The 13,232-nt window shown below is 42.9% G+C and overlaps 1 protein-coding gene across 13 annotated transcripts in view; it reads right to left on the bottom strand.

The window, feature by feature from the left end:
* SP140 (SP140 nuclear body protein) overlaps positions 1-13,232 on the bottom strand; it is an 88,875-nt gene that overhangs the window by 53,976 nt on the left and 21,667 nt on the right. For 4 of the 13 annotated variants that reach the window (XM_054549947.2, XM_054549949.2, XM_063713105.1 and 1 more), the window contains exons 6-12: positions 13,042-13,134; positions 12,189-12,266; positions 10,111-10,260; positions 9,211-9,294; positions 7,148-7,228; positions 4,786-4,869; positions 2,677-2,757 (exon numbers count right to left, since the gene is read on the bottom strand). In XM_054549947.2, coding sequence (XP_054405922.1) covers positions 2,677-2,757; positions 4,786-4,869; positions 7,148-7,228; positions 9,211-9,294; positions 10,111-10,260; positions 12,189-12,266; positions 13,042-13,134 — 651 coding nt within the window. The remainder of the gene's footprint in view (positions 1-2,676; positions 2,758-4,785; positions 4,870-7,147; positions 7,229-9,210; positions 9,295-10,110; positions 10,261-12,188; positions 12,267-13,041; positions 13,135-13,232) is intronic. The other 9 variants (XM_054549954.2, XM_054549955.2, XM_063713108.1 and 6 more) reach the window with 6 other exon arrangements.

Below are 13,232 nucleotides of genomic sequence, written 5' to 3'. Positions count from 1 at the left end.
GAAAATACTTGATGATGCCTCCTGCAGCTTTAGATGAGAGATTTCCTAAAGGGGAAACTGATAGTTGAAAGTTCCTACACTTCTAGGAAAACTCATTATTGTCTGGCCATATGGTCAATAACAATCAGAATCATCCCAATTAATCAACAATAGCTTCTGGCGAGTACACAGGCCTCTGAAAGCCATCCAACCATTGACTTCCCCATGCTTCTGAAAGTCAGTCAGTAACAGCCACACTCCAGTGACTCTGCTTTCACTAAAGGTCAGCTAACCACTAACAAATCTCACTTCTGAAGGCCACCAATCACCAAGATCCACACTTCCACAAACGTTCTCTGTTCAGAGAAACTGACCCACAAGTACAACTGTCCCTTAATTGAACAATAAATTCAGCCTTTTGTTTGATATTAAGTGGTGGCCCCTTGTTTTTTCTTTTTTTCTTCTGAGATGGAAACTTGCTCTGTCACCAGGCTGGAGTGCAGTGATGTGATCTCAGCTGACTGCAACCTCCACATCCCAGGTTCAAGCAACTCTCTTGTTTCAGCCTCCCGAGTAGCTGGGACTACAGGTGTGCTCGACCACAACCAGCTAATTTTTGTATTTTTAGTGGAGATGGGGTTTTGCCATGTTGGCCTGGCTGGCCTTGAACTCCTGACCTCAAGTGATCCACCTGCCTTGGCCTCCCAAAGTGCTGGGATTACAGGGGTGACCCACCGCACCCAGCCTAAGTGATATCCCCTTCTACTAGTGATACCTTTTTATTACTCTATGAAGGCATCTGTGGTTCTTTTTGGCTTTCTGGACTTTCTCTTCTTAACATCTTCTCTCCCTTACTGTCTCTTCCTCCTTCAGTGATGTGCTACATATACTTTTCATATTGCCTCTCTGTTTCTCTTTTCTGGCTCTATTTTTCTGGATATCTCCTATCTCGTATCGTAGATTACATTCAAGTATTTTCCAACTCTTGATAATGTTTCCTTATCTCTCCCTAATCTTTCTTACTTTGTTAAATAAAAGTATCTTTCCATTGAACCCTGGTAGAGTCTCTTGGATTCCTAAAAACCCTTTGGGCATCCACATTGGACTCAGACTACGGGACCCCACTCCAACCCATGCCCACCTCATAGAACTGAAAGCCTGTAAGGAGTCATCCAGGACACTGGTCTCTGCTCTTTCTTTTTTCTTGGATCTTATCAAACACCCATGTCACATGCACTTCTGTGTTTCTGGCTCCTTAAAACAGCAATAGCAGCACCTTCCCTATCTAAGTCTTGAAGTTTTTGTGGGTAAAATTGTAACACTTATCAGAGTATTCTGAAAAACCACTGCATGATCCAACGACATAATGGAAAGTACTGGTCAAAAATACCATTTAGTCTCATAAATAGTTGATCTAAGTTCTGCCAATTAGATGGTAGAATACCGTTGCACTGAAGGCTTTGTCAAGTTTGTGAAAAAATCATAAAAAAGTATCTACCGTAAAGGAATAATACCCTTTTTTATTTCCATAGAGGGAGTAAGAATAGAAATTTTTTTTTATTATACTTTAAGTTTTAGGGTACATGTGCACAACGTGCAGGTTTGCTATATATGTATACATGTGCTGTGTTGGTGTGCTGCACCCATTAACTCGTCATTTACATTAGGTATATCTCGTAATGCTATCCCTCCCCCCTCCCCCACCCCCACAACAGGCCCTGGTGTGTGATGTTCCCCTTCCTGTGTCCAAGTGTTCTCATCGTTCAATTCTCACCTGTGAGTGAGAACATGCAGTGTTTGGTTTTTTGTCCTTGTGATAGTTTGCTGAGAATGATGGTTTCCAGCTTCATCCATGTCCCTACAAAGGACATGAACTCATCATTTTTTATGGCTGCATAGTATTCCATGGTGTATATGTGCCACATTTTCTTAATCCAGTCTGTCGTTGTTGGACATTTGGGTGGGTTCCAAGTCTTTGCTGTTGTGAATAGTGCTGCAATAAACATACGTGTGCATGTGTCTTTATAGCAGCATGATTTATAATCCTTTGGGTATATACCCAGTAATGGGATGGCTGGGCCAAATGGTATTTCTAGTTCTAGATCCCTGAGGAATCGCCACACTGACTTCCACAATGGTTGAACTAGTTTACAGTCCCACCAACAGTGTAAAAGTGTTCCTGAGAATAGAAATTTTATGTGAATTCAAATAATAGTATTCATAGCTAGAAAAAACAAGGGCAAAAGAGCATCACTTCTTCCTACCATATTTCTGACCTTTATTTCTTCACCTACAAAATAGGATTACTCAGTTTGCCTGCCCCCCATCTTAAGGTTTTGTGAGGGTATCAGGAGATCTTATCTGGTAAAATATTTTAATACTGTAGTATTGAAAGGCATGAGAATATGAAAGAGGGAACACATTGCCTTGCCTTGGCATATTTCAACTACCACTAGACTGTCTGAACACATATGTTCAAACAATAAATCCCATTCTGTTAAACATGGACTTCCGTATAAAGATTCCTCCCTGCATTTCCCAAAAGATCCATGTATAGAAAATGTGAAAAATCTCAGGATTAATTGGATCCTTTCACTGTGAGGTATACACAGAGGAAAGTCAATCAGGAAACATGAGCTCCAGATTCAACCTCCTGACACTCTGCAGCCCAGGGCCAGAAATCTCCCCCTTCCTTACCTGACCCACGTCTTGCCAGGGAGCTAGAGGCTTCCTGGGGCTCTTCTCCATCACACATTTCCGAACAGTCATCACTGCCCTCTGCAGAAAGGAAGGAAATCCTTCAGAGGTGTCAGTATACAACCAACAAAAAATCATGAAGAGGAAACTTAGTGAAGATGTGGAAAGCTGAAGTATTTCCCAGGTAGGGCTGTCTGCCACCCAGGTCCTCCTGGTCTGCCCTGTGAGTTCACCTTGCCTGTAGGTGTACACACTCCAGTTGCTGCCACCAAGGCTGAGAACCATCCATCAGCTCACTTGCTGCCTGGACTCCTAATTCTCTCTCCTTCTCCCCCTCCCCCTTTTCCACATTAGACTCAGGCCTCTGCCCTGCTTTCCTGCTGCCAGTGGCTCCAGGTGTTTCTCTTTGTTTCCATGTGTTTCTGCCTCCCTTCTCTGCTCCTCTTTTTCTCTCGCACACCTGACTCTGCTCTTTACTGGCTTTCCCCATCTTGTTTATTTCCTTATCACCCCCTTTTTCATGCTGGGTATCAGGAAAGGCATTCCTGGGATAGTGGAAATGAACCAGATAAGGAAGGGGAACAGGAGCAGAGTGGGCCAAGGCAACAACACATAGTACAGGGGAAATGTGGCTCAAGGGCCCACACATAAAAGAAAGATCAGATCATTGCAGCTCCTGAAATGATTGATGCCATTAGTAGAGATGAAATAGATGATATGGGCTGGGGCCCCACGAAGGATGGAAGCCACAGAAATCCACAGGAAGGATAACTCATCTAACCCTGTGCAACAAAGATCACCACGTCTAAAGGGAAAGGAAGATGATCTGATTGATATCTTGCAAATAACAATTGTGCTAAAGCAGAAAAAATGAGTCTGATAAGTAGAAGACCAAACAGGACATTCATCCCTTTACTGAGACAGCAAACCCTGGAGAAAGAGGAGTTTCTAAGTTCAGGGGAGGTGCTGGTTTCCACTGTGAAGTGTTCAGTTCCTGAAAGACATTGCAATAAAGAAGGTCCCAAGATAAAAGTCTTCAGGCACACAGATGAAAGAGCTTGGAAGGGAGGCTTGCCTAACAGACAGATATTAAATACTTGACAATAATTCCACTATCTGAGCAGATGAGACTGCGGGGAGAGAATTCTTACCCTCTGAGTATGCTTCTGTGCCACTCTCTACCTAGAAGGACCTTAATCAGAAAACTCACTATTGACAGAGGTGCCGTTTGCTGGATGCTGCTGCTATCTAGTAACTCTGACTTCAGCTCTACAGGCCCTCAACCCGCTCCTTTCCTCTGACATAGTTTGCACTCTTTATGGGTACTTTAATTATTTTGATGTCTTTCTCTGCATCGTTTAATCTGTGCTTCCTTCCAACATTGTTGTCATTTGTATTTGCCTCCATTTGTATAATTTTCTCTAACTTTTCTCTCTGCCTCTTTAACTTATTGAGATTATCCTCTTTCTACTTTGTCTTTCACTTTCTCCTTTTCTGTCTCTGTTTCTTTGGGTTTTACCTTACCCTCTTAGATGCCTGTAAAATGTCCATGTTATATATTTTCCTCACTCTCAAAGTTCTCTTCTCCCAGGTTGGAAAAGTTCTTCCGTTTACACAGGGGCTGTAAAACCGCATACGCTTTGCTTGTCAGCTCCATCCCAAGAGTCTTCCACGTGACTTTTCTCAATTGCAAGCATTCAATCATTCACAAAACTTATGTCTGTGTTCCTGATACTTCTGAAAGTAGGCTGAAAACAATCTCCCTGCCTCAATTACCATAACCTCCTGATATTTAGGTTTCATGTGTGTTTAATAACATCGCCCAGGCACTTCTTCTCTGGTGCCCCCAGCCTACCTCTGGCATAGGGAGAATGTCTCCCTACATTCTCCATGCAGGGATATGGTCTCCACTCAGGGGTTCACCTTAGCTTGATCCTTTGTCTCTCACAATTTACAAAAAAGCCCAACAGAAAATTGACACAATTCCATCTGTGTGTATGCGAACGTGAAGAAGAGAAGGGTAGGATGGGAGAAAGGGAAGCTTTTTTTCCCATGCCAACTAGAAAACAAAGATGTACTCAAATATCTAAAAATTTAAATCATAATTACCTTCTCCTTCATCTGGTAGTAGACCGAGCCCCTTCTCTGGTTCTCCTTCATTAGTGACTTGGGGAGTCTTTAGATGAAAGGTCTCTGCAGAGAAACAAGAAACTGACGGACCGCAGAGGGTGACTTGGACCCAGACCTCAGTGCATTCACGCCATCCAAGATGGGCAAATGCTGAGAGCCACCCCCATCTTGTTCCGCCTTTTCTCCATCTTGTTGCAGCTCCTCTTTCTCCTTCTCTCTAATTCTCAGTGTCCTCCTCACAGTTCTGCCTCCACACAGTTCCTTCCTAGCTGGGCAGCACTTGGATCGTCTGGTCTTCTCTCCAACTGGCCTCTCCTGCCTCCTTTTCTATGTCTTTTTTCTTTTTTAGTGATATGGTATCTCTTTTTTATTATTTATTTAGCTCTTATTCTAGATCCATCCTAACCCATAGGGCAGGCTCTATTTCCATGCTGTGTTTCCATGATTCCCCTTCCCTCCCAGTAGCATTTTTCTTTTCCTTAATGCCTTACATTGATCCCTGGTCCACTCCTCCAGGAACCTGCAGAACTCATTGGGCTTCTTTCTATTCTGACCCTGTGACCCGGCCTTGAACCCCTAGCTGACTTTGCACAACCATCACCCAGTGACACATCCAGGACACTTGGTGCCCACTCTTCCTTTTCTACTTTGCCTTAGCGATAATATCCTGCTTGCATTTCTGTGCTTTATTTCCCAGTCTGTAAAATAGACGTTTAGCTGTTTGCATACCGATGTTTAAGATTTTGTGAGGGTAAAAGGAGCTCTTGTACAATCCAGTAATCTGATAGAGACTGTCAGAAACCTTGCCCACCTGGTCTCACACCCCATGTTGGCACTCTCATTTTCACGCTTGACACATGTCTCTGCTTCTTCTGTTTCTACCTCTGTCTCTTGCTGCTGGACTCTCTTGGTACTTTTCCTTGTCTTGGTTTCTTTTTCTGGGACTGCTCCTGCCTCCCTCATTTCCCTCTTGCATCCCTGGTCCTGTGCTTTATGTCCTTGCCCCACTCACTCTATGCCTATTAAGGCACATGAAGGTATACACTTATATCTTCATACACCTTCATAGAATGCTACTCTATGAAGGCAACTGTCCTTCTCTTTGGCTCTCTGGACTTTCTCTTCCAAACATCTCTCCCTGACTATCTGTCTCTTTCTCCTTCAGTGATATGCTACATCCACTATGCACATTCTACTTCTGTTTATCTTTTCTGGCTCTATTTTTCTGGATATCTCCTGTCTCATATCATAGATTATATTTACATACTTTCGAACTCTCAGTAATTTTTCCACTCCTCTCCTTAAGCTTGCTTTATTTGTTAATAAAAGTCTCTTTCCATTAAACCCAGGTAGTCTCTCGGATTCCTAAAAACCCTTTGGGCATCCACACTGGACTCAGTCTATGGGACCCCACCCCAACCCATGCCCGCCTCACAGAACTGAAAGCCTGTAAGGAGTCATCCAGGACACTGGTCTCCGCATTTCCCTCCTTCTTGGGTCTTAACAAACACTGGTGTCACATGTACTTCTGTGTTTCTGGCTCCTCAAAACAACAATAACAGCACTTTCCCTGCCTAAATCTTGAGGTTTCTGAGGGTAAAAATGTAACACTTATCGGAGTCCTCTAAAAACATACTGCATGATCCAATAACATAATGAAGAGTATTGGTCAAAAATAGCATTTAGTCTCATAAAGAGTTCCATCTGAATTCTGTCAATTAGAGGGTAGGATACCATTTCTTTGAAGGCTTTGTCAAGTTTGTAATAAAATGATAAAAAGTATCTACCAGCAGAGGGATGATAAGCTTTTTCATTCCCATAGGAAAAGTGAGTGAGAATAGAATTTTAAATTCAAGTAATACTATTGATAGTGAAGAAAAATAAAGGCAAAGAGCATTTTTTCCTCCTAGCATATTCTGACCTTTATTTCTTCATCTGTAAAATAGGATTACCCAGTTTGTCTGCCCCCATCTTAAGGTTTTGTGAGGGTATCAGGAGATCTTATTCAATAAAATATTTTAATGCTTCAGTATTAATAGGCATGAGAATATGAAGGAGAGAACACATCGCCTTGCCTTGACATAATCCAACTACCACGTGATTATCTAAACACATATGTTCAAACAATAAAACCCATTCCATTAAACACAGACTTCTATATCAAGATTCCTCCCTGCATTTCCCAAAAGATCCATGTATAGAAAATGTGAAAAATCTCAGATTTAATTGCATTCTTTCACCGTGAAGTATACTTGGAGGAAAGACAATCAGGAAACACAAGCTCCAAATTCAACCTCCTGACACTCTGCAGCCCAGGGCCGGAAATCTTCCCCTTCTTTACCTGATCCACGTCTTGCTAGGGAGCTAGAGGCTTCCTGGGGCTCTTCTCCATCACCCATTTCTGAACAGTCATCACTGCCCTCTGCAGAAAGAAAAGAAATCCCTCAAGAAATTATGAAGAGAAAACTTAGTGAAGATGTGGGAAGCTGAAGTATCTCCTAGGTGGGGCTGTCCATCACCCAGGCCCTCCTGGCCTGTAGGTGGGTTCTGTAGGTGGGTTCACCTGGCCTGTAAGTGGATGCACTCCAGTTGCTGTCACCAAGGCTGAGAACCATCCATCAGCTCACTTCCTGCCTGGACTCCTAATTCTCTCTCCTTCTCCCTCTCCCCCTTTCCTCTGCACATTTCTTCTGCCTTCGCCCTGCTTTCCTGCTGCCAGTGGCTCCAGGTGCTTCTCTTTGTTTCCATGCGTTTCTGCTCCATTCTCTGCTCCTGTCTTTTTCTCTTGCACACCTGACTCTGCTCTTTATTGGCTTTCCCCATCTCATTTATTTCTTTGTCACCCCCTTTCTCATACTGGGCATCAGCAAAGGCATCCCTGGGATGGTGGAAATGAACCAGATGAGGAAAGGGATCAGGAGCAGAGTGGGCCAAGGCAACAACACATAGTACAGGGGAAATGTGGCTCAAGGGCCCACACATAAAAGAAAGATCAGATCATTGCAGCTCCTGAAACAATTGATGCCATTAGTAGAGATGAGACAGATGATATGGGCTGGGGCCCCATGAAGGGTCGAAGCCACAGAAATCCACAGGAAGGATAACTCATCTAATCCTGTGCAACAAAGATCACCACGTCTAAGGGGAAAAGAAAATGATCTGATTGACATCTTGCAAATAACAATTGTGCTAAAGCAGAGAAAAAGAGTTTGATGAGTAGAAGAGCAAACAGGACATTCATCCCTTTACTGACAGAGCAAACTCTGGAGAAGGGGGAGTTTCTAGGTTCAGAGGAGGTGTTGGTTTCCTTTTTCGATGTGTTTAGTTCCTGAAAGACATTGCAATGGGCAGAGTCCTGGGATAAATATCTTCAGGCACATGGATGGAAGAGCTTGGAAAGCAGGTCTGCATCGCAGACATGTACATGAGAATCACTCCACTACCTGAGCAGATGAGACAGGGGAAAGAGTACTCTTACTCTCTGAGTATGCTTCCGTGCCACTCTCTACCTAGGGGGACCTGGATTGGAAAACTCACTATTGATAGAGGTGCCCTTTGCTGGGAGCTGCTTCTATCTAGTGACTCTGACTTCAGCTCCATAGGCCCTCGACCTGCCCCTTTCCTTGGACAACAGTTTTCACTCTTTATGGGTTCTTTAATTATTTTGATCTGTCTCTTTCTCTGCATAATTTCTTCTGTGCTTCCTTCCCATATTGTTGTTGTTATTGTATTTGCTACCGTTTGTACAATTTTCTCTAATTTTTCTCCTTGAGGTTATCACCTTTCTATGTGTCTTCTACTTTCTCCTTTTCTGTTTCTTTGGGCTCCTAGATGCTGGTAAAATGTCCCTTATTTTATATATTTTCCTCATTCTCAAAGTTATCTTCTTCCAGGTTGGAAAAGACCTTCTGTTCACACAGGGGCTATAGCACCACAGGTCCTTCCCTTGTCAGCGCCATCCCAAGGGTCTCCCGCATGACTTTCCTCAATTGCAAGCCTTTGGTCTTTCACAAAACATGTCTGTGCTCCAGATCCTTCTGGAAGTAGGCTGAAAACATTCTCCTCTGCGTCAGTTGCCATAATCTGCTGTTATTTAGATTTAATGTGTGTTTAATAACATCACCCAGGCACACTTCTCTGGCACCCCAGCCTACCTCTGGTATATTCGTTCTCCCTACGTTCCCCATGCAGAAATATGGTCCCCACTCAGGGGCTCAGCTCACCTTGATCCTTTGTCTCTCTCACAGTTTTCAAAAAGGCACAACAGAAAATTGGCATAATTCCATGTGTATGTATGCAAGTGTGAAGAAGGGAAGGGTAGGATGGGAGAAAGGGAAACTTTTCTTCTTGTCAACTAGAAAACAAAGATGTACTCAAATATTTAAAAACTTAAATCATAATTACCTTCTCCTTCACCTGGTAGTAGACTGAGCCCCTTCTCTGGTTCTCCCTCATTAGTGACTTGGGGAGTTTTTAGATCAAAGATCTCTGCAGATAAACAAGAAATTGACAGACCACAGAGGGTGACTTGGACACAGACCTCAGTGTGTTCATGCTATCCAAGATGGGCAAATGCTGAGAGCCACCCCTGTCTTGTTCCGCCTTTTCTCCATCTTGTTGTAGCTCCTCTTTCTCCTTCTCTCTAATTCTCAGCGTCCTCCTCACAGTTCTGCCTCCACATAGTTCCCTCCTAGCTGGGCAGCACTTGGATTGTCTGGTCTTCTCTCCAACTGGCTTCTCTTGTCTCCTGTTTCTTTTTTCTTTTTCAGTGATACCATATCCCTTTTCTATTATTTCTTTAGTTCTTATTCGAGATCCCTCTCCTATTCCAAAAGGCAGGCTCCATTTTCATGCTGTGTTTCCATGATTCCCATTCCCTCCCATTAGCATTTTTTTTTTTCCTTAAAGCCTTACATTGATCCCTGGTCCACTCCTCCAGGAACCTGCAGAACTCCTTGGGCTTCTTTCTATTCTGACCCTGTAACCCGGCCCTGAACCCCCAGCTGACTTTGCACAACCATCACCCAGTGACACATCCAGGACACTGGTGCCCACTCTTCCTTTTCTACTTTGCCTTTGTGATAATATCCTGCTTGCATTTCTGTGCTTTATTTCCCAGTCTGTAAGATAGACATATAGCCGTTTGCATATCGATGTTAAAGGTTTTGTGAGGGTAAAAGGAGCTCTTGTACAATCCAGTAATTTGATAGAGACTGTCAGAAACCTTGCCCACCTGGTCTCCCACCCCATGTTGGCACTCTCATTTTCACGCTTGACACATGTCTCTGCTTCTTCTGTTCCTACCTCTGTCTTTCCCCGCTGGACTGTCTTGGTACTTCTCCTTGTCTTGGTTTCTTTTTCCAGGACTGTTCCTGCCTTCCTTGTCTCCCTCTTTCTTCCCTGGTGCTGTGCTGTATGTCCTTGCTGCATCTATCATCCCGTTGCTTTCTAGAACTAGGGATCAAAAAAGGCACCTCTGAGAGTGTATGTAATTTCCATATGATTTCACTAGATTAGTGAGCATGATGGAGATTGTAGTGAAACAAGATGACTTTTCCAAGCACAGGGATAAGCCTTTAGGAAAGCTCAGATGAGAAAGAGTCATCAGAAAATGACAATGACTAGAAAATTTGTATATAAACCTTGAAGTAATTGCAGGAGAGGCAGACATGAAGCTGGAGCCCTGGGGGAAAAAATAGATTTAATTCTTATGACCTCAAGTAGTTATTGATTTAAAGTAGAAACGTAAGATAAGCCAACTTCCATTTTTGAAAGAGTTGTTTGAGTTGGAAAGAATGGATGTGAGAGGTACAAGATCAGAGGAAAGATGTGAGTCTAGAGGCTGTTGCTCCAGTCCAAGAGAGAGATCTTACCAGAATTTTTGTGTTGGGGTGGAAGGAAATGGACAGGTGAGATATGTAGAACTCACTAAAAGTCTACTGGATGGTTGATGGGGTGTTTAAGTTGAGGAAGGTGGGGAGAGTCATGGGTGGCTCCTAGGTTTCTGCTTGAAGAATGGAGTAATAGTGTTTCATCCTGAGAGAGGGAACACTGGGAGAGGAGTCAGATCTGTGTCAGGAAAGATGGTATGTACTCTTGGAGGTGTCTTGTATTGAGGTTCCTGAAAAACATCCAAATGGAGAGGTCTTTCAAATATCTTCATGAACGTATTCAGGTACTCAGATGAATGAACTTAGAAGATAAATCTGGACATATGTGTTTTGAAATCATTAAGTTATGGATGGGAGAGACATGAAAGCCTCAGGGGGAGGTCAACTGCCTCTGAGAACATTACAGGTGTCATTTTGATAGCTGGGGGACACCATAATGTGAAAACTCGCTGCTAACATGTCTCATTCTTGGGCCAGAAGTTATTTCTGTCTAGTGAATCTTCCCTCCATCCCTACAATGTCCCATATTGTTCCCCATCTCTTGCAAGCAGTTTTCACTCTCTGCTAACTTTTCATTTATTCTCCTTTCTTTTTTTCTCTGTGTATAACTTTTGTGCCTCTCCTCCACTGTCTCTGCCTTCAAGCATTTTTCTTCTCTCTGTTCCTCTCACAGTATTTTCTCCACCTTTTAAGTCCTGTGCCATATTTAATAATCAAGCTTATCTCCTTTCTTCCATGGTGCTCATTTCCATGCCTCTATCTGTTCTCTCTAATTAGCTTTCTGTTCCTAATTTTTCAATCCAAAATTTAAATCTAAAAATTTAAATTTCAGTCTTTCTGTATATTCTGTCTTATTTTTCTCCCATACTATCAAAGGTCTCATCTTTTGCCATTAACAAAGGGGCAGGGACCCTTCCCTTTGTGAAGTTCATTTCAACAGTCTTTCACTGAGTTTTCTATATTGCAATATACTCATTATATCCATGCTGTTGGCATAACCTCGAGAAAATAAGTTGAAAATTATCTACCCTTCCTTATAACCCAATGTGGTAATATTACCCAAATGTTACTCAACATGGTAATATTTGGATCCCACAACTATTTAGGTAAAACTGGCAATCACTCAGATCTCTCTTTATTTAACGATTCAAACTATATTTTCCTTTCTCTCTCTCTTTCCCCATGTCCTATATGCAGGAAAGCCCCAACCAGTCTGAGCTCATCCTTCTTCTGCTACTTGTGTCTCTTAAGGAAAGCAGGAAGAAGCTGGGCATAGACTGTCTCTGTCTGTATGTGGGGAGGGATGCATGGATTGATGGACGGCTGGATGGATGGATGGACAGATGAATATATGGATGGATGGATGGATGGATGGATAGATAGATATATGGATGAATACATGAATAGATGGGGGAATGGGAAGGGAGATGAAAGAGTAGGTGTTTTTGTATGTTGACAGAAAAATAAAGCTTTAATTTCAATCCTAATTACCTTCTGTATCATAAGGCAGTAACTTGGGCATTTCTTCTGATTCTTCTTCATCTATTTGTATAGCAAGTTTACAGGACACTGCAGAGCGAAAGAGGAACATGACAGACAATTGGCAGTGACCTGGACACCTACCTGGATCCATACTGAGCTCTAATGTTCAGGTGTAGAACTGCTCCCTTGGAATAAAGGTATCTTTGCACCAAATAAAAGTGGCTCCACTTCTTCTAGCACCTTGTCAGGCCCCTTTCCCCCTCTCTCCCTCTCTCTCCTTTTTTCTCCCTCTAACCCTGTCTTTACACATTGCTGCATCTGCACCATAAACCAACTCCAGGATCTCTTTGACTTGACTTCCTCTCCCTGACTTCTACCATTTCTTCGCATTTCTGTCTCTTCCTTCATGATATTTGTTACCTCTTTGCCCCATAATATCCCTATTCATTCTTCTAACTTTGTCACTTCCACTTTGTCTCTTCTATATACAGTATTTCATTATTCCTAAATAATCCCTGGCAAGTAAGTTTAAAATTCTCTCTCTTTTCTCAAACCCCATCCTGGTAGGATTTAGATTCAATACTCATGTAGATAAAATTGGGCCCACTTAGGCAACACCATTTGGTGCCTCCAATCAGAGTAATTTTTATTACTCTGTACCCTTAAGCTCTCTGCCCAGGAGCCCCTCCACTAAAGGACTTAGACGTCCTTTACCCCTTGCCTCCCACACACCTGGGAAAACAACCACAGGCTGAACAAAAGTGTGCTACAGGGGTGGTGGTGGAGAGAGAAGGAAGTGTTGCTTGCATAGAGATAGGCCAACTAATTTAATGAGATTATTGGTTATTTAAATCATAATTACCTCCCCCACTTGGTAGTAGGCTGGGTGCATCTTCTGTGTCTCCTCCATCAGCCTTTGGGAGAGCTAATTGCTCACAAGACTCTGAAGAGAAGCCTGGAAATAAACAAGGCACAGTGATGACAGCACAGACCTCAGGACGTTCCTGCTGAATCCTGGTGTTCAGCACTCAAGTGAGCTTCTCCTTGCAAAAA

This window comes from Pongo abelii, chromosome 11 (genome assembly GCF_028885655.2).
Source record: "Pongo abelii isolate AG06213 chromosome 11, NHGRI_mPonAbe1-v2.0_pri, whole genome shotgun sequence".
Lineage (NCBI taxonomy): Eukaryota > Metazoa > Chordata > Mammalia > Primates > Hominidae > Pongo > Pongo abelii.
The sequence above is the reverse complement of the archived record's forward strand: the minus strand, read 5'-3'. Positions and strand labels throughout refer to the sequence as shown.